This window comes from Coturnix japonica, chromosome 17, assembly GCF_054131305.1.
Source record: "Coturnix japonica strain WE chromosome 17, WE-NBRP24, whole genome shotgun sequence".
NCBI lineage: Eukaryota > Metazoa > Chordata > Aves > Galliformes > Phasianidae > Coturnix > Coturnix japonica.
The window spans coordinates 15,279,383-15,306,574 of NC_140679.1; the positions used below are offsets into that span (position 1 = coordinate 15,279,383).

The 27,192-nt window shown below is 59.5% G+C and overlaps 2 protein-coding genes across 4 annotated transcripts; both read left to right on the top strand.

Annotated features, from left to right (window-relative positions):
* Positions 1-293: 293 nt before the first annotated feature.
* Positions 294-2,352, top strand: LOC107323837 (platelet-activating factor receptor-like). The gene is made up of 2 exons (XM_085518149.1): positions 294-325; positions 1,029-2,352. Exon 2 carries the CDS (start codon positions 1,038-1,040, stop codon positions 2,007-2,009), a length of 972 nt encoding a protein of 323 aa, XP_085374275.1. The 5' UTR covers positions 294-325; positions 1,029-1,037; the 3' UTR covers positions 2,010-2,352.
* A 715-nt stretch (positions 2,353-3,067) lies between these two features.
* On the top strand, positions 3,068-27,009 carry DLGAP3 (DLG associated protein 3). Of its 3 annotated transcripts, none has more exons than XM_015883230.3 (12): positions 3,068-3,559; positions 16,228-16,316; positions 18,926-20,021; positions 20,750-20,955; positions 21,605-21,719; positions 21,841-22,075; positions 22,463-22,803; positions 23,087-23,172; positions 23,687-24,111; positions 24,307-24,398; positions 24,496-24,639; positions 24,995-27,009. In XM_015883230.3, exons 3-12 carry the CDS (start codon positions 18,984-18,986, stop codon positions 25,211-25,213), a joined length of 2,901 nt encoding a protein of 966 aa, XP_015738716.2. In that variant the 5' UTR covers positions 3,068-3,559; positions 16,228-16,316; positions 18,926-18,983; the 3' UTR covers positions 25,214-27,009. The 3 variants fall into 3 exon arrangements, with proteins under 3 accessions (XP_015738716.2, XP_015738718.2, XP_015738717.2); XM_015883232.3 differs by having other exon boundaries at positions 21,653-21,719; XM_015883231.3 differs by lacking the exon at positions 3,068-3,559 and adding an exon at positions 7,102-7,328.
* Positions 27,010-27,192: the final 183 nt, after the last annotated feature.

The following is a 27,192-nucleotide window of genomic DNA, read 5'->3' on the forward strand; positions in this document are numbered from 1 at the left end:
GTCCTCCTCCTCCCCCTCCTTCCCCCCAGCTGTTGAGTGCAGAAACTTGACCTCCACTGCTTTCATGTGGGGCCTGGGAAATGGGCCCGGAGGGTCCCCGGTGCCCCCATCCTCCTCAGCCCACGCTGGCGCGGGGGTCTTAGCATGGCTCCAGTGTGGCCACCCCCATTACAAACACACACAGGTGCCTCCCCTCTCCGACTGCGCTCACCCTTATAGGGGCTGGGGGTTGGAAATTAAGCACCCCCAGCCCACCACAGAGCATTTAAAGCTCCATGCAGCCCGGCTCTGCCAGACAACAAGGAGCAGCTGGAGGGGACGCGTGGTAAGCAATCAGCTCAGTGTGACTGCAGCATCCTGCTGAGCAGGGATGGGATGGAGCTTGGGATGATGCCCTGAGTATGGGGTGCAGGACTGGGTGGGCGCATCCCCTATTTGGCAGTAAAAGGGAAAGGAAATGGGGAGTGTTAAGGGATCTGGGGGTCTGCAAGGCAGCTCAGGTCTCCTGGATGAGGCCTGCATTGGTACAGTGTTGGATGCTGTACTGGGAACCACCCGCTGTGTGACTCAGAGCCGTCGCTGTGGTGTGGGCAGCTGTGATGAGAGGTGAAACTTCTGCAGTTCTGTGCTACGGGCATCACAACACGGAGAGGTTTTCCATGCTCAGAACTGGAGAACAGCGATGAATCCATGGGTGCACTGTGCCCTGCAAGGCTGGGGCTTACAAACCTGCCCCGTGCTGTGACCCCTTCCCATCATGTGCTGAATTCTGGGTGGGATGTGGGGTGATGGGGGCACAACAGAGCAGGGGGATCAGCATTACACCCCACAGCACTGAGCTGGAGCCAGTACAGCACCTCCGGGTGCTGCTGTCTGCAGCTCAGCCCCATGGCCACAGTGCAGCTGTGCCTGCCGCTCTCAGAGCACGCCATGCTGGCTGCATGGATGGAGGCCTGGGAGGGGGGGTTGGAGGGAAGATTGTCCCTGCGGAGCCAAGCCAAGCTTTGTGCTGTGTGCTGTCTCTGCAGGACCCTGGGATGAACATCTCGGCGCCGGCTGATTGCGTGCCCAGCGACCCGGTGCAGTTTGTGCTGCTGCCCGTCGTGTATTGCCTGGTGCTGTGCGTGGGGCTGCCGGGCAACCTGGCTGCTCTGCTGGTCTTCCTGCAACACGGCAAAGTACGCAAAGCCGTCCGCATCTACCTCATCAACCTGACCATGGCCGACATCCTCTTCAACCTCACGCTGCCCCTCTGGATCCCCTATTACCTGGCTGGGGGGGACTGGCTGCTGCCGGAGGCCGCGTGCCGCCTGGCTGGTGCTGCTTATTACCTGGCGACCTACAGCTCCGTCACCTTCATGGCTCTTATCAGCCTGGACCGGCTCAGCGCGGTGCAGCGGGCGCTGCCGTTGGTGGGGCACCATGGGGCGTTGTTGGCGTGCGGTGCAGCGTGGCTGCTGGGTCTGGGCTGTGCTGCCCCAGCTCTCATCTCCCCACAAACCTCACCGGCACGTGCTGGTGCCACCGCCTGCTTCGAGCAGCACACACGGCAGCGGGTCTATGCCTACGCCATGGTGGCTTTCTTTGCTGTTGCCTTCATGGTGGTGCTGGGCTCTTACACCTCCATCGCCTGCTCGCTGTCCAGTGCCACCATCCCCTCCCCAGGCTCGCACAGGCAGCAGGCTCGTGCCATGGTGCTGGGGATGCTGCTGGTGTTTGCGGTGTGCGTGGCCCCCTACCACCTGATGTTGGCCCCCTGGGTGGGCAGTCGGCCCCCCACGCCGCCCTGTGGCCCCCCGGCCACCCTGGATGTGCTGCACGTGCTGAGCGTGGCCCTGCTCAGCCTCAACAGTTGCCTTGACCCTCTCGTCTACTGCTTCTGCATCCGACGCTTCCGCGCCGACCTGAGACAGACGCTGCGTGCAGCCACTCATTGCCTCCCCCTGTCCCCATCTACCCCCCATGGATCAGCTCCCAGCGGCCGCGCCATCTCCTTCACCTCCACGTAGGGCTGGGGGGTCCTTGGGAGCAGCCAGGGGGGGGCTCCCACCTCGCACCCCTATCTCCATCCACCCCCGTTGTGCTCTCAGCACATCCCCATGCAGTGTGGGTGCGTTTCACTTCTCATCTGCACAGCACAGAGGTGCCATCCCCAGCAGCCACAAGCCACGGTGGGGAACGACATATGGGGGTTCCATCCCCTCCTGGGGGTCCCTCTCCTGCGGGGCTGCGCACCACTGAATATACAGCACTAGTTTGAGTGGGGCCGTCCCGCTCCGTGCCCCCAGCACCACTCACTCCTCTGCCGGGATTAAAATTGAACGAGCCAACAGCTGCCCGCATCTCTTTACCAAACAGCCCCGGTTCCACCCCCGGTTCCCACTCGTTGGCCTCGATCCCCCCCTCCCCGCTTCGTCTCTCCCCGGGGAGCCCCCTCGCTCGGCGGGGGCGGCAGATGCGGTGCGGGGCCGTGGGCGTTGCGGGGGCGGCAGATGGTGTTTTCCAGCCCCGTTTCGTTCTGCTGCTGCCTCGCGTCCCCGGCACCGTGTGAACGTGAGCGGTGGGCGCTGCTCTGCGGCCGGGTGGGCTCCGGGGGGAGCGGGGAGGGGATGATGGAGGGGATGGGGGTACATGGGGCTGCCCCATACCTGGGGGTCTCAGCCCCCTCTCAGGGCTCTGGGCATGGTAGGTGCTTTGGGAGGACGTAGTGGGCTGCTGTAACCTGGGATGCTGTGACAAGCCATGTGGGTGACAGCGGCCCAAGGACCGCAGTGCTGGGATGTGGGCACAGAGCTCTGGGATGTAGCTGCTTTAAAAACCCAACAATTTAAAGGGCAAAACCAAAACCCCTCAATAACAGCCCCAGCAGCTCACCCTGGCCGTGCCATCGCCCCGTGCCCAGACCGGTGGGTGGTTTTGGGGTCAGGACAAGGAGCTGCCACTTTGTGCCACCGCCGCCACGGCGCACAGCGAGGCGTTCCCCGCCCCATTGTTCCGCTGCACTTGTCCCCTGCGCCTGCTGTAATTATTATTATTAGCAAATTACAGCTCCAGGCACCAGGGCTCTGCGAGAGGGCGGCTGCTGCCGGCATTGTTTGGGGGGGGTTGAGCCCTTCGGGGCTTCCAGGGAGGGCAAAGGGGGGCTCCCGGGTGGTGGGAGGGACCCCCGGGGCGCGCGGGGGGTTCCCCCCTCCCGGCCCCGCTGAGCCGAACCGGAGCGGGGGGTCTCGGGGCGCCGGGAGGCGGCGGCAGATCCGCACCGGAGCCATCTTTGCGCCGCCGCCGCCGCCGCCTCCCGCTCTGATTCCCGTGGAAAATCCACCGCCGCGTCTTGGCTGCGCCTCGGCGGCCGCGCTCCGCTCCGCTCTGCACTGCGGGGCCGCCGCCACTCGCATGCTGCCTCCCGCCGCGCACCCACGCGCGGGGCGCCGGCCCTCGCCGAGCCGAGCCCAACCGAACCGGGACGAACCGAACCGGGCCGAGCCGTGCCCAGCCCCGCAGCTCCGGGCCGTCGGGGGGCCGCCCGGCACCGGTCGCGGGATGTAGGCGGAGGAGAGGGGTAAGGGCGGTGGGCGCGGGGCTCCGGGGTACCGGGTGGGAGCCGGTGGTTGCGGAGGGGCATCGCGGTGGGCATCGGGGGGGGGTTGTCCGGGGTTGGTGCCCGGGGTGGGACGCGGCCGGGGGATGCTCGCGGTGCTCCCGGCCGCCCCTTTGCTTCTCCTCCCGTTCGGTTCCCGCAGCCGCTCCCTGCGCGGTATCCCGCGGGGGACGGTGTCAGTGCATCTGCGGGGTCGGTGTTGCATCCCCTAATGCGTTGGGGATGAGCTGGGGCTGGAGCGGAGCCGGGGGCTGCCGGGTGGGTCGGGGTGTTCACAGGCACCGCAGTGGGATGCTCGGTGCCCACCCGAGGGCCGCTCGGTGCTGCTGCGTGGGGGCAGCGATGGGAAGGGCAAGGATGGAGCATCCAGCATCACCCACCCCCTGGGCACGGGAGGCTGTGCCATCGATGCAGCCATCCCTTGGACGTGGTCCCGGTTCTCACCTGGTTCTGAGGGCTCAAATGGGGTTTGGACAGGCCCAGTCCCCCCAGCTCGGGGGTCTCACTCCTCGGCAGTCGTGGAGCTGGCAGCATGAGGGCTCTGGGGCTGTATGACAGATGTATCCCACCAGGTGGGTGCAGGCCAGGGGCTGCTGTGGGGCTGTGGTTCTCAGTGTGTTTCCAGGCTTTGTGGTCCATCCCAGGGGATCTGGGTCCCTCTCTTCTCTCCTAGCCTTCCTTCCCCTGGATAATCAGATTTTGTTCCTCTACCTTGTGCCAAACCTGGGATTGTTCAGCTTTCCCACCCCGTGACACTCAGCCCCACATGTCACCCCCCTCATGGGGCTGAGCACAAAGTCCCAAACATGCAGGAGGGGCTGGAGTCATGCATGGGCAACAGCAGCCCCACCAGAGCCCAGGCCAAGAGCTGAAGGCTGCCCTCACTGTAAATGGGGGCAGGATTCGGCCGGCAGTGCAGATTCCCCTTTAGGAAATGGATGTCATTTCCTGTCTATCTCAGTCCCTCGCCTCCCAGCTCTGAGCATCCTCCACACGCGGCCTTTGAGGACACGCGGCCGCGGGCGCTGCTGCTGGGAGCTGAGCACACGAGGCATAACATCCCTTCTCCAAAGTGTTTTGTCAAGTGCTGGCAGGGCTGGAAGGAAAAGAATTGCCATCAAAGTGCAGAGCTGCCCAGCTGTGGGGCAGCATCATTCCCGGCTGTAGGACCCCACTGGTGGCAGATTTTGGAGGGGAGGGTGAGAGATGCTGTGGTGCACAGGGGCTCCTCCTCTGCCTCCCCATTGGCAGCTTAAGGCAGAGCCCATTTGTGGGGTCCCCATGGCTGTGCCCTCCTGCATGGACAGGATCCAGCCCTGTGGGTTTGGTGCCCATGTGCTGCCGTGGGGCTCCAGCTCCAGGTTTTGCAGGCGCTCGCTTCTCTTTGATCTGCTGAGCTGAAACCCTGGATCCCACCGAGGTAGAAATTGGGATCTGGAGCCAAAGGTGACTCTTGGCCCTTGTTTCTATCATGGGCGAAGCTAAAATCTGGAGGAGAGCGATGCGAAGGGCCTGGATTCAGCTTGGGAGCAGAACGGGTGGCATGTGCATCTTCTGACCATAAAATTGGATTTCCTGAAATAGCATTTAGAACCCCAAACCCCGGCAGGGACCGAATGACAGGTCAACAGGGGTGTGGAAGCCCCACCACGATCCTGGCTGCCTGCTCCGAGCCTTTGGCAGCGAGTAATAATAGTAATATACAATGCCATTGCCTGGGAGAGAGCGGGGCTGGGAGCTAAGAATAGCAGCAGACGTGCTGCAGGAGGGGGGGCCGGGATGCACAGGTGGATGGGTCCCAGCAATGGGTGGATGGAGGCGGATGGTGCATCCCTCACACAGCCTGCAGTGTGGGGAACATGATGGGATGGGGAAACGTGGAGCGGTCCTTGGGGTTATGGACCAGCTCTGTGCCCATCGGAGCATCCCTGGGGCTCTGCAGACTCAGTGCTGACGATGGGGGCACAGCGCAGTGGGGTTGGGCTGCTTGTTGCCAGCTGTGGCAGCCGCACGTGGCAGCAGAGCTGGTGCCCGTCAGATTAAAGAGAATTAATTTGTGCTTTCTGCAGGACCGGGGGTGCTCTGGTGTCCCCCACCCTGCAAGCAGATGTGCTTCAGCACCTCCCCGTGCATAAAGCCTTCCCTAAATCCCAGTTAGATTTTGCACGTTTCCCCCCACCCCCTTCCAGCTCACTCCTCCCCAAATGCTGGAGTTGGAACGAGCCATGACATGGTTTCTAATCAGCTTCTGAATTCATATTTCTCTTGGCTCTCTTTGGAGGAGGCTTTTCAAAGCCTTTGTCTGATGCCGCCCGAGCTCTGCAGTTCTCAGTGCCTGAACAGCTTAGAGCTGCTCATGGGAGCATCCAGGAGACCCTACACAAACAAAGTGCTGTTTGCAGCAGGGAACTCACAAGGATGCACCAACAGCACCCAGTGATGCTGCCAAGAGTGGGAGCCGAGGCATTGCCTCCCCACCACCACCTGCAGCCCCAGGAGCTGTGCTGGGCTCCTGGCATTGCTGCTGGCACCCATCATAGTGCTGCACTGCTCCCGTGCCCAGCACCGTGTGCCCATCTTGGCCCGGCTCCGCTGCGCCCGGTGCATTGCTGCTCTTGGCTCCTTCTCTGGCACCTACCGCCTGTCAGCAGCGAGTTGTTGCTCTCAGCAGAGCCAGGGGATGCAAACAGATCCCAGCACTGCCAAACCCCAATTAATAACCAGTGAATCATGGGGCCACTAGAAGAGCAGATGTTTGTGGCGCAGCTGCCAGCTCTCGGTGCTCACCAGGGGGGCAGCTCGGCCTTAACCCCACAGTTCGGTGGGCTGGAGCCACTGGGGCTGGAAGCAGTTGGAGTTTGTGGTGGGCAGAGCAGAGCTGGAGAACAGCCGGGCTGTAGGAGTGTGGGGGTGCTGCGTTGGGAAGCTGGAGGTGCCATCCCTGGTGCTGTGTTGGGGCTGGGACCCTCTGCTGGGGGATGCTGAGCCGGTCCTTGGTATGGGGTGGTGGGTCTGAGATGTGGCCGTGGTCAGGGTGAGATGGAGGGATGGCAGCAGTCACAGCTCTGCTCAGAGCTCCATGGGGGTGGTGCAGGTGGGCTGGGGATGTGGGTGTGCGGGGGGAGCTGTGGGGGTGAGGGCTGTGTGTGGGAAGTGTGGGGTGTGCAGGGTAAAGCAGGGGTAAGGCTGCATGTGCAGTGTGTGGGGTACTGCTGCAGTGTGTGTGGGTGGGGGGGTGCACAGCAGCGCTGTGGGGGCAGTGGGATGCAGGGGGTGCACAGTGCTGCATGTACATCCACCTGCACGCGTGGCCGTGCCTCCATCCATCCATCCATCCATCCATCCATCCATCCATCCATCCATCCATCCATCCATCCATCCATGTACACGGGGCCGTGTGTCCGTCTGTCGCTGCACAGCGATGCTCAGAGCGGGGGTGTGCGGGGGAGGGCAGCCCTTGCCGGGCACGTGGCCGGGTGCGGGGGTGGTGGAGGTGTGTCCCCAGAGCGGAGACGCCGACAGCGCTCGGAGGTGCCGGTGCTGGTTGGGAGCGTGGCCACCGCTCGGCTCCGGGTGGCTGTGACCCTGCGGACACCTCCGGCCTCACCCCGGCATGGGCGGCCCAAAGGGGTTCTGCAGGAGGAGAGCGAACCGGACCGCAGCCGTGCTCCCATCTGCCGGTTCCGATAGAGAGGGGATGGGCAACTCCGTGGCTTAGCAGCTGGGATTGGTGAGTGGGGTGCGGGGAGGGAGGATGGGGTGCTGGGTCTGGGTGCTGAGCCGGAGCTCGCACCACTGCAGCGCTGCTCCTAACCCTTTCCTGGCTGAATCCCCTTTGCTGGCAGCCAGCTCACCTTGGTGTGCAGCGTGTGGCTCCCAGCCAGCCCTCACCCAGACGAGCCAGGTTCTCCTCCCTCCCTTCCCCTGCAGCCCTGTGCTCTGCTGGGGCTGTGTGTGTTGAGGCTGGGCTCTGAGCTCATGGTGTGCTCCCCCATGCAGACACAGTGCTCTCCATGAGGATGTTCAGGTGAGCCCTCTCTGTGCCACATTGTGCTGGGTGTCCTGTCGGTGGTGCAGGGCAGGAGGGAGCGGGCTGTGCGTGTGAGATGCTGTGCTGCACGTTTGGAGTGGGCAGCCCAATGTGTGTTGGGAAGCGGTGTGTTTGCCCACCCATTGCATCCTGGAAGGACTTTCCTGCTCCAGCAGTATATTCCTGTGTCTGGGTGATAGCTCTGCACTCTGCCATGTGCTCTGGTTCCATGCATGGGGCCGGGAGCCCTGTGTGCCTGCCTGCCAGACGGCCCCGCTGTCGTGAGCAGCACAGCCGGTGCCAACAGCTGCTCCTTGAGCTTTGCCTGTCTCCACTCCTCTTGATGGCAGCCGGATCTCTCTGTGCAGCTTTCCCCTGCCACCATGCCTGCACCTCCGGTGTGTGCTCCAGGAAACCGAGGCAGGAGGGAAGGATGCAGCAGAGCTCTCTTGATCCCCACCATCCTCAGGCTCATTCCCATCCCTCACCTCGGGTTGTTTGCTCTTGTTGAGCGTGTACCCTGTCATGCTGAGATGAGGGCGTTCTGGGACATGGCCTGTGGCAGCGCCCATGCCGGTCCTACCTGAGTGCTCAGGGCCCTGGGGGCCTCCTGGATCCACCCGCAGCCACCTGGAGCCTCCATGGCCAGGGGTACAAGAGGGGCTGTCGGGGTCTGAGGGTTGCAATGGGGTGTTGTGTTGGCCATGGTGGTGGCTGTGATGGAGATATGGCTGTGGTTTGATAGTGGTCATAGAGGTGGCTCTATGGTGGCCAGGAGCAGTCCGTGATGCTGTGCCCATTGTGGCCGAGCTGCACGGTCATCAGACCCAACACTGCGTGGCCAAAAGGGACAACCCACATCATGTCTGTGTGTCCCTCCCTGGGGTGTGCTGAGGATCAGGAGCCCCCCACCACCATGAGGATGTCAGCTCCCTGCTGCCCTTTGATGTACAGCAGCTCCAGCCGGGCTGGCAGGATGGGCAGCCAGCTCCACTGTGCAGACACCCACACCCTGTGCACCCACTGCTAATTACCTGCTGGGCAGGTTGGATGGGGATGGGGCATGGGTTGGGCTGGAAAGTGTAGCAGGGCCACCTGGGGACACGAGACACTCAAAGCTCCATCTGTTTTGGGGGCCTGGAGAGGTGCTTTGGTCCTTAGGTGTGTGCTCTGCCTGACATGGTGTGCCTGGGGCTGGGGGATGCTGTGCCACGTCCAAGCCTGGTCCCAACTCACTGTGACAGTGTCAGCACTCCGGGCACAAAATGTCACACCATGCAAATGAGGCTGCGGGAGCGGCTGATTGAAGGGCCCTGCCCCGCCTCGGAGTTGCAATCAAATATGCAAATGGCTCCCAGGGAGGCTAGCGAGGGCTAATAATAGCGGGGGATGAGGCAGTGCAGCGTTCCTTGGGTGGGTCCTTCTGTCTCCAACCCAACTGGGATGTCACCCCCAGCGAGTGCTGGAGCATGGGGGCAGCTTCAGGTGCTGTCCTTGTGCCTGCTGTCCCCAGGCAGCCTAGGGGGGCTCAATATGTCCCCACCACAGCCCCCCAACCCCCCCTGGCACGTTGGGAGCTGGCAACCACCTGACCTTTGTGAAGAATAGTGGAAGTAAGGATGGAGACAACAGTAACTAATTATTCCAAACCTGAACCTGGAATAATTAGCCCAATTAACAGTCTCAGGTGACGTTTGTATCCCATCTGATAACAGCCTGAAGAAGAAGGAAATTAATTAACCCATCAGGCTGACATCTGTGGGTTGTGGTGCCCTACGGATGGCAGCGGGGGCATTTCAGGTGCCCATCCCAATGGGGAGGAGGGGGTCCCACTGCACCCTGGGGCTGTGTGCAGAGGGGTATAAGGCTGGGGGGACGGTGGGTGGGGGGCAGCTGGGTGGATGGGGGGATGCTCCAGCCTGAGGCTGCTGTGGTGGGCAATGGGCTGGGGCTCAGCATCCCCTGGGAACGGCACCGGCGCAGGTTCGTTAGCGAGGCGGCAGCTGTAGGCCTTTAAGGTTGCTGTGGAAACGGTGGTGCTCGTTATGGAGCAGAGCCTGCTGCATGCCAGGCAGCCCCCCCCCGTGCTGCAGGAGGGGGACCCCAGCCTGGACACACAGTGCTCTGTGCTTGAGGGTCCCCTTTTGGGGCCAGGACCCCTCCCCTGATGTTCTGGTATGGACTCTGACAAGCCCCCACCTTGTGCTTGGTGTGAGCAGAGGTACCAGGAATGCACGCACCCCATTGCACATGCATGCACATGGTCACACCTGCATGCACATATGTGCTTGTGCAGCATGGGGTGCCATCATTCTCACCTTCTGGGCACCACAACTGTGCCCTACACCCCTGCATGTGCCCACACACGTGTGCATGCCCATATGTGACCCCAAGCCCTGGCATACGTGTTTGTGCCCTGTTCCTGCACACACCTTCCTTTGGGTAAACTGGGGCACGTGGGGACAGCAGTGGCTGCCCCCTCCCCACCGCCCTGTCCTCACACCTCCATCAGCACGTGGCGCACGGCCTCAGCTCTGCTCTGAGCTTTTGGAGTTTTAATGAGGTAAATGGTATAAAAGCACCGTTTGCCCTAAATGCCCATCGCTGCGTGAAGCTGCTGCGTGCGGTCCGGGCGCTGCCTGGGAGCTGCTGTGGGGTGGGCAGTGCTGGGGCTGTGGGTCTGGGTATGGCACCTGGGGGGAGGAGGAGGGCGTTATAGAGCGTTTGCAGTCATTTTCCTCCTCCCCTCCAAGTTTACAGCTTACCTCAGCGGCTTATCAGCCTCCAATCTCATTAAATCAGGCAAATTGTAGCATCTGATATTTTATGGAGATTAAGGTGTGCGCCCAGACTCTATAATTATCAGCAAAGATGTATTTACAATACCTTGTTGCTAGTAAACAAAAAATAACTTCAGATCAAAGCACTTTTAGAAGGAAATAAATCTGCCCATAGGGCCCCGGTGTGATTTGTGGGGAGAAGTGTGTAGGAGTGGTGCTGCCCTGTGTGGGGCCATGGGGACACGCTGGGAAATGAGGATACATGAGGCCATGGAGACATGCAGGGTGATGGTGAGGATATGCAGGTCCATGGGGACACACAATGGGAATGTCCCCACTCCCATGTGGTTGCTATGGGTCCCATGTGCCAAGTTCTCTGTGCTCACAGGGATGGGGACATGGCCATACCCTTTGCCACCCGTGCCCTGTGTCACCCATGGGTGCCCTCTGCTCAGAGCACAGGATTTACACCCCAGACCTGCTGCCACAGGGTTGGGATTTATTCATGCCAACACCAGAGTCTCCTGCCAGTGCTGTGGCCCTCTATTTGTCACCATGCTGTGGATTACCGAGGAGGTGACACTGTTTTATTGCTGCCTGATGTGGATTTATCCACATGGTGGGACCTGGGCTCACCACCCATGTAAATCACAGCAGCAGCTCTGCACGTGGTGGCCAAGGGATGTTTTGCCCCTGCTGCCCTATGGAGCTGTTCCAGGGTCCCCATCCCCAGGGCTCCTTGGGCATTCCTCCTCTCCATCTCATCTGCTGCCCACTGAAACGCTAATAAAATGGTGATAATGCCTCAGACGTCCTCTGGAAAGGGCTTTGAGACAGATGAAAAGCCCTACTTAAGAGAGAGGCCATTATTATTAATAACTTGGAGCAAGGCTGTAAATTCAGCCGACGCAGCTATTATGGGAAACGGAACCGCACCAGCTATACAGACCAAAGGTGCCCGGGTGTGGGATGGGGATGGATGAGTGGGGACCACATCCCTGTGCCCAGCAGCAGGACCTTTGGCAGCAGCAGGACCTCAGATGCAGTGTGTGCATTGAGACAGTCCCTGCTTTTATGGGAAGGAGGGACCTGGGGCTGTGTGCGGTTCATGGGGCATCTCCCCCTATAAAAGGGAATGTGGCCGGGGTTGGGTACCAGGCTGAGACCTGGATGCGGCTTGGGACAGGGGTAACACAGTCTGTGGGGATTCTGTGGTGTTGGGGATCATTGGGGAGCTGTTACACATTCACAAAGGAGACATGAAAAATAACCCCATGCGACTCCAGCAGCCATCAGCCAGCTCAGCAAAAGGAGCAGATCCCACTTGGGATCATTTTACATCCCTAATTTCCATCCTGTGCTGCAGCACAGCCTGCAGGATCCCATCTGGGGCCCCTGTGGGTGCCAACCTCGTGGGCCCAGGGCTGGAGCAGGGGATGCCTTGGGGTACACAGGGCTGTGGGCTCATAGTGCTGCCTGTGCCCAGCTTGGAGCTTCTGCAGGGGAACGAGCTTTGATATAAATATCTTTTTGCTCAGCACACGACCTACTTTCCAGACAATGCCATTAGCCTCTCGACTCCCCCATTCATCTTCCACCGTCCTTCCCTTTCTCTTGTCCCTGCACTGCTCTGCGCACCCACTGAGTGGGGAAGAAGGATGTGCGCACTGGGTGGCACCATGGGGACCCTGTGCTGGGGCCACCAGCTGTCCCCAAGGCCTCAGGGGCTGTGTGCCTGGCCCCTGACCTTGATCCTGCTTTGCAGAGGGGTCCTGATCCTCTTTAGAGCTTTTCCATCCCACCCCAGAGGGTGCTCAGCTCTGGTTGTCTCTTTCTCCTGTCCCCAGCTCCAGTCACTGTGCCCTGGATGGCAAACAGCCTCCTCCAGGGACAGCTTCATCAGGGATGAAAGGGAGCATGGCAAAGCAGGAGGCAGCCAAGTGTCACCTCTGAGCTGGCACACAGGCATTGTGCTGGGGGTCAGGAGGTACCCGTGAGCAACCCCAAAACCAGAGCTGTGTGTGGATGTCATGGGTGCAACCCTTGGGGAGCGGCCTTGTGGCTGTCCAGGCTGTGCCCTGCAGCACCCGCACACCTCCATGTGCTGCTCGAGCTCAGCCCCCTGCAGCTAAAATTAAATATGCAATTTGTATTGCTGGTAAATCCTGTAAATCTCTTTTATCTCTAAGCTCTTGTCGCAGGACTCTCAGGGGTGTAATCTCTGCGGGCCCCTCGTGCTGCCCTTTGCAGCTCACTATCTCACACTGTACTCCCCTTCCCTCTGCTATGGTGGGACGCTCAGGTGCTGCAGCAGAGCAGGATGCAGGGTGAGCTGAGCACCCCATGCACAGCCCAGCCTGGCCCTGTGCCACCCCTGTAATGCTTGCAATGGGGACACTGGTCCCAGTGGAGTGATCCCATCCTCTTGGCGCACCCAGTGCTCCCCCAGCCATGAGCTCTGCCCCCACACTAAGAGCATTGTGCAGAATTATGTATTTAAATATTTAGGTTTTCATCAGCTTTGTAAATTAAGCCCATCGATTAAAGCGGCAGTTCAGGCCCTCGTTGGTGAGCGGTGCTGTGCTCTGCTCGGGGCGCTCTGTGCCCATCTAGGTCTCATCCCATCGTGGGGCTGCAGCTGAAGGTGGGGTGCAGTGGCACAGAGTGCCCTTTGATGGTGACAGTGGGATCGTTGTTGCACACTTGCTGGTCCTGCTTGCTGGAAATGGCATCGTGAGCTGCAGAACAGGGTCAGTGTTACCAGGGTTTTTTGGATGGGGGCAGTTTGGGGCATGGGGTGGCATATGATGGGGGAAGCAGAGCAGAGAGCAGCCCCTTGGCACGGATGTGTGCCCTGAGCTCGTGAAAGCTGCTTTGAAGTGATCCCCAGCTTAAGTCATTACACCGCGTGGTCGGGGAGATAAGTGGCTTTGAAGCAGGAGCAGCATTTCCCTGTGCTGGAAATGGGGTGAGCTGCGGTGCAGTTGGAATGGAGCTGCTGGAGTTCAACTCATTCTTCTGCACATCATGTGGTTCCCCACATCCATGACCCTGGAAAGAGAGGAGGACCACAGGACACATCCTTCTGAGGGCGCTGGGCTGGGGCAGCATGCTGTTGGGGACATATCCACTGTGTCCTCCCCTTTGCTGTGGGTAAATATTGGGCACGTTGGCTCTCTGTCCTGCCGGGCTGTGGGAGCAAAGCTCTCTGTGGGCATTAGTAGTGATGGTCACTGTGTGGGAGCCCCATGCAATTGGTTTGTTGGTGGCACTGAAGGGCATTGGCAGTGCATCCTCCTACTGTATGGTGAAGGAGGGCTGAGCTGTGGGACCACCACCATGCACCGCTTTGCTGCCCAGGTACATTTTCTTCCCAGCCTAATTCTGTCCTAATTACTCACTCATCCTTAATTACTCCCTCCTCCCAACACCCTGAGGCCCCTGTGCTGGTACCGTTGGTTGATCCATTGAGAGGAACTGTGTGGCTTCAAGATGTCCCCGCTGGGGAGTGGGTCTATCCCCTGGCCCTCTTTGTTGTATACATGGTGGCTCCCAGTGTCCCCATGGGGTGTTCACCACAGCTGTCTTCTCCCTGCCAGCCCCATCTGCTCCTATTTATATGGGTTTTGCTGCCTGTGAAGCAGCTTGCTCACAAACTGGGGGTCTGCTGGTCTCCCTCCTCCACACTGGGATGCTCTGGCCTCAGCTGCCCCCAGGGCTCCAGCGATGGCATACAGTGCTGTTGGATACCTGGCAGTCCCCTCCCCCTAGCTCCAGCAGCAGCAGCCAGCAGTGATGGTGGGGATCCCGGTGCTGGCGGCCGCGCGGGATCCCCGGCAGCTGGAGCACGGCATGGCAGTATTTCCTCGTTCTACTCAAGGAGTAATTGCTCAGATGGGGACTTGGGGGCAACTCCCATCCCTCTCCCGGCATGGTAATGAGTCAAGAAGCCTCAAAGACAAATGGCTCATTAAGAAGCAGTGCTGCATTGCAGGATTTTTCATCCCACCAACCGCTGCATCAGCAGAGGCAGTACCTCGCGCTCACTCTCCCCAGCACTGGGAGAAGGAGCTGTCAGGCAACCGGTGCCAGTGCCAAAACTAATCATGTGCTTAATCAACGGCTCCCATCAAACGACCTGCCCTTAGCATCAGGAGTGGGTCGGATGGGAAGCACAGTGCTCAGTGCCGCTCCTTGGTCAGCCCAGGGTTGTGGTCAGCCCAGGGATGCTGAGCAGTGCTCAGGGCTGGAGCAGCTCCTGTGCTTCAAGGCACCACGTGGATGTGGGCAGCACTGTCAGTGCTGGGCTGGGCTGAGCTCTGGCTCTGCATGTCCAGCCCCAATAGCTTTCACTAGCACTGCTCACACTTACAGTTCTTCAGCTGATATTTGTCCTTCATGACTTTTTTAAAAAGCATCCCTTATTTATAGCCACGTGGTTCCCACCCCTCGCCATCCCCTCCCCGGCAGTCTCCGCTCTCTGCTTTTTGTTTCATTACCGGTAATTTCGTTTCTTGATTGCATTACATTGGCTGTGATCTTTACATCCTGCTCACTCTCTGCCCCAGGTTGGCTTCTCTTGGGGCTCCTCTGGTTGTCCATCTGAGCACCCAGCAGGGCCTGCATGGCCTGAGCTCTGCACTGAGCAAAGCCCCCTCAGGCAGCCCCAAACCCCATGCTCTCAGCTGTGCTTGGTGCCATCTCTCTGCTCCAGTCTCCCAACCAACCTTAATCTTCTCATCGCAGCATGATGGATGTTGCACCGCCATCAGGAGCCAGCACTGCTCCTGTCCTGCTCAGCCCTCCCCCACCAGCAGGGCCAGGGTGGGCTCTGGGGATGGGAGATGGTCTGGCAGCTCCATGCAGCCAAGCAGTGCTGCTCTCCCCTTTCCTTGTGAAGTAATTACTTCCAGGAATGACAAACTTCTGACTAATTACACTCTCTCTCTCTGGCCTGACGCAACTAATGAAATATCTGTGAGCTGCTTTCAGCTAATTCCACTTTTAAGAAAATAATTACTCAATGCAGAATTACGCACTATATTAGGTGATTCCTTTCCCAGCCCCCCCCCCTACCCCCTCACCTTTTTTTTGTCAGGCTGAGTAAATTTTACTAATACGGCCTAATAAAATAACGGGCTAATTAGTCATAAAATAAAATATTTGCTTTCTGCAATCCTTCTCTCTTACAACTGGTCGGGGGGGGGGAAAGTAAATAGATGAAAGGCGAGGTGGAAGCGACCTGGCGCTATTCCGTATTTATTTTCATCCAACGACTGTAGATCAAATTTGCTCAGCTCCAAAAGTGGGAAGAGCGTTATTTTTTTTTTTCAGGCTCCAGCTCGCACGCGGCGCTGGGAGCTCAAGCTGCGTGTTTGTTCTCTCTTACTTTCATCACAAGCCATAAAAATCCCCAGCAGGAACCGCGCTGGCAAACTTGTCGCTAATTTGCAAAGCAGAATGGACCGGGCTCGCTGCGCATCTCTGCTGGGCAAGCGGCCGCACAAAACCACTCTGCTCTCACTGGTGGCAGGAGGAGCCTTTGTGGAGCATATGGACGGCTCCAGTGCAAATCAAAGTCAGTGCTGAGGAGGATGCTGGGCAGCTCCGGCGCCCGCTGGCAGGGAATTGCATAAGAGGATGTGGCTGGGGATGGGTTTGGGGCGTTGCTGCGCCAAACATGTGCAAGGCTGTGCTGGCCGTGGTGCTCCTCGGCTGGAGGAGGGAAGGATGCGCTGCTAAAAACCCACAGGGATTTATTTGGGTCAGGCTCTTTTTGGGGACAATCACTCTTCCTCTTTGTGCTTCATCTCCTGCAGAACTTTCGCCCCAGGACGTGCTGCTGGAGGGGACACTGGGCTGTAAGGACATGAGGACGTGAGGACAGCATCCCTCTGAGCGCTGGGCGGTGAGTGCCGGGATGCTGCTTTTGGGGTTGGACTTGAAAATATGGGGAAAAAAAACCTCATTTTGTGGCACTGAGGGATGTGGTTCAGTGGGTGTAGTGGGTACGGGCTTAGTGGGCATGGGTCAGTGGTTGGACTTGGTCTTAGAGGTCTTTACCAACCTTAGTAATTCTATGATTCTAACACTGTCAGACCTGAGTGTTGCAGTGGTGTTTGCAATCCTGTCACCTTTCCACCAGGGATGCAGGGGGTCTGGGCTCTGTGGGGGCTGCATCACATCCCCACAGTCCTCAGCATTATCATGGCATTGCCAAGGCTTAGATCTCACTGTGCTGTTCTGGGGAGCAGAACTGCCTCTGCTAAGGGCCCCTGTGGGAAATCAAACAGGGAGGTGGAATTTGGGTGAGCCCCGCAGTGCCCAGGGTGATGGGTCCCAGTCTGCCCAATGCTGACCCTGGGGTGGGGAGAAATGCCAGAAAAGCAAAAGTCAGAGGGAAGTTGGTGGCAGGGGAATTGCTGATGGGAGTTTCTCCAGGCTTTGGATGCAATAAAGGCAAGAAGTGAGTTATTTGTAATGGTAATTACGCTCTTCCAGTTTATCCTAGCACATAATTGTGTGGGCGGTAGGTTCCCAATGGTGGTAATTACCCTGGTGTTAAATGGCACAAAATTCAGACTGGTCTGGTGTTTTTTGCCTTTTCTGAATCTGTGATGGGACATGGGGATGGGAGATTTCCCTCGGGTCCCATGCACTGTGCATGGCAGCACAGCAGTGATCCAGGCACATGGTCCATGCTGAGACCCATGGGAGAGCTCCATCCCCATCCCTGTCCCCATCCCAGTCTCCATCCCTGTCCCCATCCCCATCCCACTGCTGCTGGCTGCAGGAAAGCTGCAGCACTGCTTCACCAGCACGCTGCTTTGTTTAATTCCTCCCATTCCTGAGCACAAAAGCCTGCCTTGCTCCTAATAATGGGCTGCTCAGCTGTTTTGACTCCTTCTTCCCAACACCGTGGCAATATTTGCTTCATCTGAACACTTCCCTCGATGAACATGAGATGATAGCTCAGCCTGAGGCAAAGGCGGGGCTGGGAGGGATCCTGCAGCCACTACCCATCTATCCGTCCATCCATCCATCCATCCATCCATCCATCCATCCATCCATCCATCCATCCATCCATCCATCCATCCATCCATCCCTCTGTCCTGCTGCTGACTGCCCACTTGTTCCCGTACCCCCCCCAGCCTCTTGCCCATGCCTCATTCCAGCTTTCCCAGGAGGACAGAGGCATTTCTTCTTCCAGCAGGCTGCTGCTTCCTTCATTTAAGATGCAGCAATTAGGGAGCCTTGTTAGATCTGGAGTGAGATTGTGAGGGCGGGAGGGAGATGAGCAGGGCCAAGCGATGCAGCCTTGATGTTGGGAAGAAAGGCAAGGGGAGAGGCTTGGGGGGGCAGCTGGGGGATGCTCCCTGCTGCCATCAGACCGTGCTGTACTCAGAGGTGTTGAGTTCCCATCCCTTCCTGGTGCTCAGTGGGCACAGCTTCTGTGTCTCAGTACACCCCAGGGGTTCCCCTTTTTCTCCCTCCTGCTCCCCATCCAATTGCTCCATCCCATTGCTCCACCTGGGCTCAATGTGGCACCCCATGGCTGCTCATCCCTGCTGTCCCCAGGGGTTGTCCCCATACAGGTCACCATGGCTGCTCCACCTTTCCTGAGCCTGACTGCAGAGCTGAGGTGCCCACAGCACCCTCCCTAAATATGATAACAAGGGTGTTAATTGACGCCTGTTAATTAGCTGAGCTACACTGGAGAGTAAGTAATTTCCTCGTTTATAGTCATACCCAAGGCAGAGCCTTTGAGGGGCTGTAAGGAAGACAAATCCCTGTAGGGCACACATGTCTCTGGAGTTCTCTTTAGCCCTGCACTGCATCTGGGGACACAGCAAGGACAGAGCCAGCCCCGGGGCTGCCGTCACAGGGGTCTGATGTGATGCTCTGTATTTTGCTTCAGAAATGGTTAAATGACAGCTATGTGTGTGTGGTGGCAATGCATGGGGATGGCATTGTGTGGCGATGCCTTTCCTTGCTCCATGTCCTTGCTGCCAGTGGGCACACGGTGGTGGAGGATGGCACTGGAGGAATGCGAGGTGTCAATACATAGTGGAATGGTGGGAGGATGGGTGGGATGGAGATGTCAGCACAGAGCAGCCCCCCCAACCCCCCGCTTCAGCTCATTAGTGGCTCGGTGAATCGCTACGGCTGGAAAACGCAGCCAGAACAGTTTTTCTAATGGAAAAACACGTCATAATATTTGGTGCCAGGGAAGAAAACAAGTTTCTCATGATGTCGAAATGTCCCCCTGCACTGTCTACTAAGGATCTGCTTTGAATGCGTTGAGGCAGGCTGCTGCTTTCCCTTAGAAATCCCCATGGTTTCGCATCTCCTTGGGCAGCCCTGCAGTCCCCAGTGCACTGTGTAGGGCTGGGGGGCTCAGCAAGGCTTGATGGGTGCTTCCTGACCCTGTGAAGCCAGAACATTTTGCCTGAGTAGGAATGGGGGTTTGAGCAGCTGGATGGGAACATGACAATGTGCCCATGCCTGTCCCCGCAGGTGAGCCCGCAGGGAAAGCCCTGCAGGATGCCGAGGCTACGGGGCAGGTGCTGACACCATGAAGGGCTACCATGGGGAGCGTAGCCAGGCACAGCACTCCTCCGGCCACCGCTGCCGCTGCATCCCAGAGGACTGCGAGCATCCCGCCGACTACATCCCCCACGGCCCCGACGGCCGCCCGCCTTACCTCCTCAGCCCCAGCGAGCCGTGTTCCCTGGAGCATCCCTTCTGCCCAGTGCGGAGCCCCAGTGCGGCCGGCGAGTGCGGTCCCCTGAGCGATCCACCCTCCGGCAGCACCAGCAGCACCTTCCCGAGGATGCACCACGGACAACAGCAGCAGCAGCAGCAGCAGCAGCCCTACGACTCCTGCGACGAATGCATGGCGACCGCCCACCCCTCCAGCAAGATCAACCGCCTGCCCCCAACGCTGCTGGACCAGTTCGAGAAGCAGCTGCCGCTGCACCACGACGGCTTCCATACGCTGCAGTACCCGCGGGCCGGCGGCGCTGAGCCGCGCAGTGAGAGCCCCAGCCGCATCCGCCACCTCGTCCACTCCGTGCAGAAGCTCTTTGCCAAGTCGCACTCCCTGGAGGCGCCCGCCAAGCGGGATTATAACGGCACCAAGATGGACGGCCGCGGGGACGGCTACCACCACCACCACCACCACCATCACCACCACCACCACCACCAGTCCCGTCACGGCAAGCGCAGCAAGAGCAAGGATCGCAAGGTGGATTCCCGGCACCGGACCAAGGTGATGGGCTGGTGGAGCTCCGATGACAACCTGGACAGCGACAGCAGCTATATGGTGTCCGGCCGGCACGCCGTGGACCAGGGCACCCAGTACTGCGTGGACGCTCCCGAAAGTGCCTTCAGAGACTTGACTTTGAAGAGTCTAAAGAGCGGCGGGGAAGGGAAATGCCTGGCATGTGCCGGGATGTCCATGTCTCTGGATGGACAGACGGTCAAGAGGAGTGCCTGGCACACCATGACCGTCAGCCAAGCCCGCGAAGCCTACCCCAGCGCCAGCGGCACGGAGAAAACCTTGATGCTTCAGGAGACAAAGGCCAAAGACAGAGCCTACCAGTACCTGCAGGTAAGGGGGACAGGCAGGGCAGGTGCTGCTGTCCCTCAGGACTGTGGTTGGTGATGTCATGGTGATGCCATGGGGTGAGCTGGGGCTGTGTCTCTGCATCCCGGTGGCTTGGGGTGGTGTGGGGGCCTTGGTGGTGTCCTCAGTCCTTGCAGGGTTTCTTGCAGGGTTCCTTGAAGGTGGTACCAAGTTCCTCTGCCATCTTCTGGTCCGTGGTTTGGGGTCAAGGCAGCTCTAGCTGCGCAGGCTCCTCACAACCCTCTGTTCTCTCCCTCTTTTGGGCTTTTATCCTGGTGTGTGCCTGGCCCAGTGCCACCACCAGTCCCATCACATCATCAGGCTCCCTTCTAGGTCACCTCCCTTCCAATTAAAAGCTAATTAACTCTTCGCTCCCTTTCCCGGGGGAAGGAGACAGGGAGAAGCAATGTTGGGGTGGGTGGCAGCGGGGGGTATCAGGGCAGAGCACTGGCCCCACCACCATCCTGCCTGGCCTGGGGACAACATTGTGCCACTGCAGCCTGGTAAGTGTGTGTAGCAGTGGCACAGCCATTCTGGCATGGGTGGGATTTGGCCTGGTCGTGACTGCCGGGGGGGCCACAAGGTGGGAAATGACAAGCAGGGGATGCAGCTGGGACTGCCAGGAGGGTTTGGGGCAGGGAGGGTGGAAAAATGGTGCTGGGATTGGGCTGTTGTGTGCCCCTGTGCACACCCACACTCACCCCCCACTCCAGGTGCCGCAGGACGAATGGAGTGGGTACCCAGCAGTGGGCAAGGATGGGGAGATCCCCTGCCGGAGGATGCGCAGTGGCAGCTACATCAAGGCCATGGGGGATGAGGACAGCGCCGATTCGGATGCCAGCGCCAAAGTGTCACCCCGGGCGGCCACAAGGAGAGACAGCTACCGCCGCTCCTCCAGCGCCGACCAGGCCAGGAGCAAGTAAGGGTGCTGCTGGGCTGCGGGAGGGAGCTGGGCTGCAGGCACGTACAGAGAGAGGGCACATGTGCAGGGAGGTTACAGCCAGCATTCCCAAATACTGGGAGTGTCCCCATCCCCACTGCACACAGCATGGAATTTCCCTTCTCCTGATGGCTCTGTACCAGTGGCACCCAGGATGGATTTTTGGGTTGGTGATGACCCTGTGCTGGGCACTTGATGTCTCTGCAATGTGCTGGTTGCCAGGAGCTCTTGCTGCAGCTGCACGCTGCCTGCATGGGTGCAGAACCCCAGTGGGGAGCTTGCATGCGCCTCATTGCCACTGCTTGTGCACGGAGCCCTGCACGGTAGCACCCTGCCAGGGGCTGCTCCACCTTGGGGCTGGCACAGGGAGCCTGCTCTGAGCATCTCCATGCCAAACCCAAGCAGAGGGCAAAGAGCCAGGCAGGCACATGGAGCACGACTATTTTAGAGAGCTATGTTCAGCCTCCAGCCCTGCCAGGAGGGTAGGGGCAGTGGTGAGGGCTCGCTGCAAGAGCTGCAGTGGGCAAATGGGGCTTGTGGGTCCATTGCTGTGGCTGCGTTTCCAAATGCTTGGCTTGACTGTGTTGCTTTTGGTTCCATCCCTTCTATTCCCACTGTCTCTCATTAGGTTTGCAAGTAGGCACTATTCTGATTCATATATCTGTAACTGTCCCAGCTGCGGTGTGCCACCTCGAATGCTCCCTCGGGGGCAGGGCTACGGGCGCTCCTTCACCACTGGCCAGGTAGGGTCCTTGTCCCAGCTGTCACCTGGCACTGTGCTGGGGCCATGGGTCTGTCTTCACACCGGGATGGAGGGTGGATGCTGTGGATGCCACCCCAAGCATCACCCACTGCTCTCCACAGATCAATGACGAGCTCAACCACCAATTTGAAGCTGTTTGTGAGTCTGTTTTTGGTGAGGTGGAGTCGCAAGCTGTGGAAGCTCTGGACCTGCCCGGCTGCTTCCGCATGCGGAGCCACAGTTACCTGCGGGCCATCCAGGCGGGTTGCTCCCAGGACGACGACTGCCTCTCGCTCTTCTCCATGTCAGCCCCTGCCGGGCCACCCATCACCAGCAGCATCCTGAAGCCTGGCACCTGTGAGTCCTGGGGGTGGTGAGGGATTGGCAGCATGAGGGTCCCCATGCAGCCCCACCTTGCTCATGGCTCAGCCGCCCCATGGGATGCCCCCCACCATGCCCCCAGCATCCTTCTGCTGTCCTTCCCACACTTCTTTCCCTGTTCTTTGCTTTCCTTTGCTGCACCTTGCTGCATGAATGGGTCTGGGCCGCTTTCCAGTCCCTTTCTAGAGATAAACTGGCCAAATGGCTGCTCAAGATCCTGCAGGGCTGCCCCAAATCCATGCCTGGCCCCCTTGCTGTGGGAGGGGGTGGGTGCTGCTCCCCAGGGTGCCCGTTCGCGGTAAGAAACAAGCAAATGTTCTCTGTTTTCACGCACCTTTTCATCCTACGCCTCTCCCACAACAGCCTTCAGTTACAGAAAAGCTCCACCTCCCATCCCTCCAGGAACCAAAGCCAAGCCCCTCATCTCCGTCACCGCACAGAGCAGCACCGAATCTGCTCACGAGAGCTACCTGCCCAGCGAGGTCACCCGTGGCCCCGCCTGGTCCAAAGATGCTGCGGCCCGCTGCAATTCGGCAGAGAGCCTGGAGAGCTCCAAGGTGACGACCGTGTCCCTTGAACTGCCACCCGTGCAGCCCCGCACTGCCCCCAAACCCTCCACGCTCATCATCAAGGCCATCCCTGGGCGGGAGGAGCTGCGGAGCTTGGCTCGACAGAGGAAGTGGCGACCATCCATTGGTGTGCAGGTGGGCTTCGCTCCTCCAGGTGGGCTGAGATGTGGGTATCAGTCTGCCCAAGCCATGCTCAGAGTCCTCCATTTGTCCCTTTGCTTCCATTGTGCCTCCGTGGTGGCCCTAATGCCACCTCCATTTCCACTGTGTGGCCTTAATGCCGCCCCCTGTACCACCACAGTGGCCATAATACCACCCCTGTGCACACCCACTCTCCCAACAGTGCAGCCTTCTCTAGGCACTGGATGCCCATGGTATGGGGCCACCCTCCAGCATGCTCTCCCTCTGTCCCTGGCAGGTTGAGGCTGTCTCTGATTCGGACACGGAAAGTCGGAGCCAGAGGGAGTTCCACTCCATCGGAGTGCAGGTGGAGGAAGACAAAAGGTACGCCCCAAGCTGAGCACTGCCAAGCTCCTTGGCCAGTGGCTTTCCCCAGTTGGATCCCCCTGGGCCTCTTAAGCTGACCCAGTTCCTGCATGCATCACTTTCTCTCATCTGATGCTCCCAGAGCTCAGCACAATCCCTATCCTGAGCCTTCTGTCCCCATAAGGGGCAGAATCTGGCCTTGCCTCTCATGCTTGATTGCTTGTAAGGGGCAGCCTGGGGAAGGGGATCCCCTGCTCCCATGCTGTGTTGGGGTCTTGCTTGCTGGGGCTCAGCTTGGAACCAGGGGAGACGAGGGCTGGGAGTGTGCTTACCCACCCTGATGCACACTGCTCTGCATCCTTCAGCATCATCCAGTACAGGTAGCCATGGAAACGGGTTAAGAGTGCAGGAAATGAGGGACAGGAAAGATGCAGCTTCTCAGGGCTGTCCCTGGGTGTCCTCAGCCCCAGGATGGTGCCCCCAGGGGGACAGGGATGGGTAGGGACATCCTCGCACACTCTCTCTGTCCCAGGCGTGCCCGTTTCAAGCGCTCCAACAGTGTGACGGCGGGTGTGCAGGCAGACCTGGAGCTGGAGGGCTTCGCAGGGCTGGCCGTGGCCACTGAGGACAAAGCTCTGCAGTTTGGCCGTCCCTTCCAGCGACACTCCTCGGAGCCCGAATCCGGCCGGCAATACGCCGTGTACAAAACAGTGCACACACAGGGCCAGTGGGCTTACAGGGAGGACTACCAGATGCAGTACGATGCGGTGGAGGTGCCGCGTCGTGATGCCTGGGTGGAGAGGGGCTCCCGCAGCCTGCCTGACTCCGGCCGTGCCTCCCCTTGCCACCGTGATGGGGAATGGTTCATCAAACTGCTGCAGGCCGAGGTGGAGAAGATGGAGGGCTGGTGCCAGCAGATGGAGAGGGAGGCTGAGGACTACGACCTGCCGGAGGAGAGTGAGTGGGGCTGGGTACCCAGGGCTGCACCACGCTGCTCTCACCCTTGGAGCATCCCAGTGGTGCCACCTGGGTCAGGGAGGGTCAAGAGGTTGGGATCGATGTAGGCATCTTTGGGGATCCCAAATGGTGGGGACGGGATGCCTGTGTCCCTGTTGGAGATATGACTGTCTGCTTTCTGCCCAACACTGCCAGTCCTGGAGAAGATCCGCAGCGCTGTGGGCAGTGCTCAGCTCCTCATGTCCCAGAAGGTGCAGCAGTTTTACCGACTCTGCCAGCAGAACATGGTGAGTGAACATCACCCTGGGGTGGTGACCCACTGCCAGCACAGCGGGTGTCCTGGGCATGTAATGTGACCAACGTGGTCCCTCACTGTCCCCACAGGATCCCAATGCATTTCCAGTGCCCACCTTCCAAGACCTGGCCGGCTTCTGGGACCTGCTGCAGCTCTCCATTGAGGATGTCAGCATGAAGTTTGCAGAGCTCCAGCAGCTCAAGGCCAATGGGTGGAAGATCATTGAGCCCAAGGTAAGGGCTGGTGCTGTGCACGTCCCTCCTTTCCTCTTCATCCCCAAGCACATCTGTGGCCAAACCACTGCTGTAGAGTTACCGCCAGCGGAGCCAGAGGGTGCTTTTAGCAAACACTCAAAAAACAAAGAACAGGAAAGAAATGAGGCCATTCCTCTGCTGTGATATTGCAGCTGGATTCTGGGCAGAGCCGTGTGCCAAGGGCCAGGCACGATCCTGCACACGTGCAGCTGCACGGAGGGATGCACGGCACAGCCTCATCTCATTGCTCTGACGTTGGCGGGGGGGGGCGGGTGGAAAGGAGACTCGGGGTCGGTCCCAAGCTCACCCCGAGGCTCTCCCGCTGTCTGTGCAGGAGGAGAAGAAGGTGCCTCCCCCGATACCAAAGAAGCCGCCTCGCTCCAAGGTGCACCCGGTGAAGGAGCGCTCCCTGGACTCGGTGGACCGGCAGCGGCAGGAGGCACGAAAACGGCTCCTGGCAGCCAAACGAGCCGCCTCCTTCCGTCAGAACTCGGCCACTGAGAGCGCAGACAGCATCGAGATCTACATCCCCGAGGCTCAGACCCGGCTGTGACCGCGGCCTCGGCTTTTCTACCCGGACTGGACGGCGCGTCCATCGCTCACTGTGATCAGGGGCCGTGGGGACACCCTGGGGGGCAGCGCTTGGCCCACTCACAGCTTCTCTCTTTTCTATCATAGACGTTTCATGGATCCGACGGTGAATGAGCACCAACCCGGTTCTGCCCCATCCCGTTGCCCCCCTGCTCGCATGCCCCTGCCCGTCTCTCCCAGGGTCCAGGGCTCTTCCTTCCCCCTGCCCTCTTTGGGGCCGTGTCTCAGCTCTTCTATTCCTTGACCCCCCCCCTCCTTGGTCCCCATCCCATCCAAAGGAGAGGTGACCCCAGCCCCCGGCCCTGCCGGGTGGGAGGGGATGGGGCCGCAGGCAGGCCCCCCCCACCTCTCTGTAACTCAGTGCAATCCCATGGCTGTGGGGACGGACCCCTGAGCCCCCAGCCCCATGCCCAGCTGGAGCCCCGCTCCGCTCCCTGCCTCCTGCCCCGGTGCTGTGGGGAACCCAGGAGTCCTCGACCTATATCCATATATAAATATTACCTAAGGAATAAAACAGAAACTGCACACGACCAGAGCTGTGTTCTGGAGGGCGGGTTGGACCAGAGCAGCAGGTCCTCTGGCCCCAGTGAGCTGAACCCGCATCTCTCACACTGAGCAGCAGCACTGTGCTCTCCAAGCCCTTCCTGCCCCTTTTCCCAGTCAGTTGCATGGGAACACCATGGGGACAGGGCAGTCAGATCCCTTGTATCTTGCAGTTTGGACACAGGTGTGCGAGCAAGGCAGCAGTGCTGGGGAGACCTTCCTATGCTTATGCAGGACCTTGGTGCAATGACAGAGCAGGTATGGTGCTGTCCCCCTGCACATGGGGACAGGGCTGTAGGTGTGGGGAAGGAGCCTCCCTTCTCCCTGAGCTGACAGTGCCCTGCAAGGATGGGATACCACGGATGGGGTTGTCGAGCCCTCAGTGCCCCATGGGGACAGGGAACAGCCTAGGATGCAGCGTTTATGCTACAGGAATTCTTTGAAGCCATGAATTCCTTGATGGCAGCTTCCATAGGGGATCTGGAGATGAGGCTGCATCCATCCCATCCCCATCCCGAGCACAGCCCATACAGGGCAGGTACACAGCGCATCCATGCTGCTGGCCCTTGGTGAGGGGCTGCCACGGGGAGCAGCCTCAGCTGCCTGCTCCCACCGCCCCCCCATACCCGGGGAACATCTGCCTGCACTGTGACCCCTCCAAGGGCTGCCCTCCCCAACTCCCTTTCTCCCCATGGGTGGGTGGCAGATGGAGTGGATGCCGATGCCTCAAGTTCCTATAGGTGCCAGGCACCTCCTCAAACCCACAACCAGCTCTGCAGGATTTGGGGGGCATCAGCTTATGTCTCCTCACAGTGGGGACTTGGGAGGGTCTCAAGAACAGGGCAATGATTCTGGGGGGGGCTTTGAGCCCCGGCGAGAAGCGGTGCTAAAGGTCCAGGTGTCACTTCTTGTGGGGCCAGTAGGAATCAGGCATTGTGAAGGATGATGGAGGGGGGGTGCAGGGATGCAGCTCCCAGCCCCATTCACCCCACAGCCCAGTCCTGCCACCCCCACACCGTAGCTTTAGAGCTGTGCCTGCACAGGGACACCCTGAGCTCCCCCGAGCCCTCCAGCACTGTACAGTGACCGTGACACGTGGCTCCGTTTTTATTGTAACAAACCTCCAGGAATTAATAAAAAAAAGACCATTTTGGTTATTCCGGGACATCAGCCACCTCCCTATGGGGGCACGGCTGGCACCCGGCTCGCCTTTAACTGCTCTATGTGTGACCTTCATGTGCGTGGGGCGGTCACGGGTGGGAGGGGGGTGTGAGATGGGAAAAGGGGGGGGGGTCATGATGAGAAATCACACTTGCAGAACTATAGGGGTTAAAAGGGAGCTGTAAAGCAGGCTGCCCACAGCAAGGTGGTGTAGGAGTGTGCAGCAGTGGGGTACCC

Coding starts and splice junctions, on each gene's coding strand:
- LOC107323837 (XM_085518149.1), top strand. CDS start 1,038: ATGAACATCTCGGCGCCGGCTGATTGCGTGCCCAGCGACCCGGTGCAG.
- DLGAP3 (XM_015883230.3), top strand. CDS start 18,984: ATGAAGGGCTACCATGGGGAGCGTAGCCAGGCACAGCACTCCTCCGGC. Junction 20,956..21,604: donor GCCGACCAGGCCAGGAGCAA/GTAAGGGTGCTG, acceptor GTCTCTCATTAG/GTTTGCAAGTAGGCACTATT. Junction 22,804..23,086: donor GACCATCCATTGGTGTGCAG/GTGGGCTTCGCT, acceptor TGTCCCTGGCAG/GTTGAGGCTGTCTCTGATTC.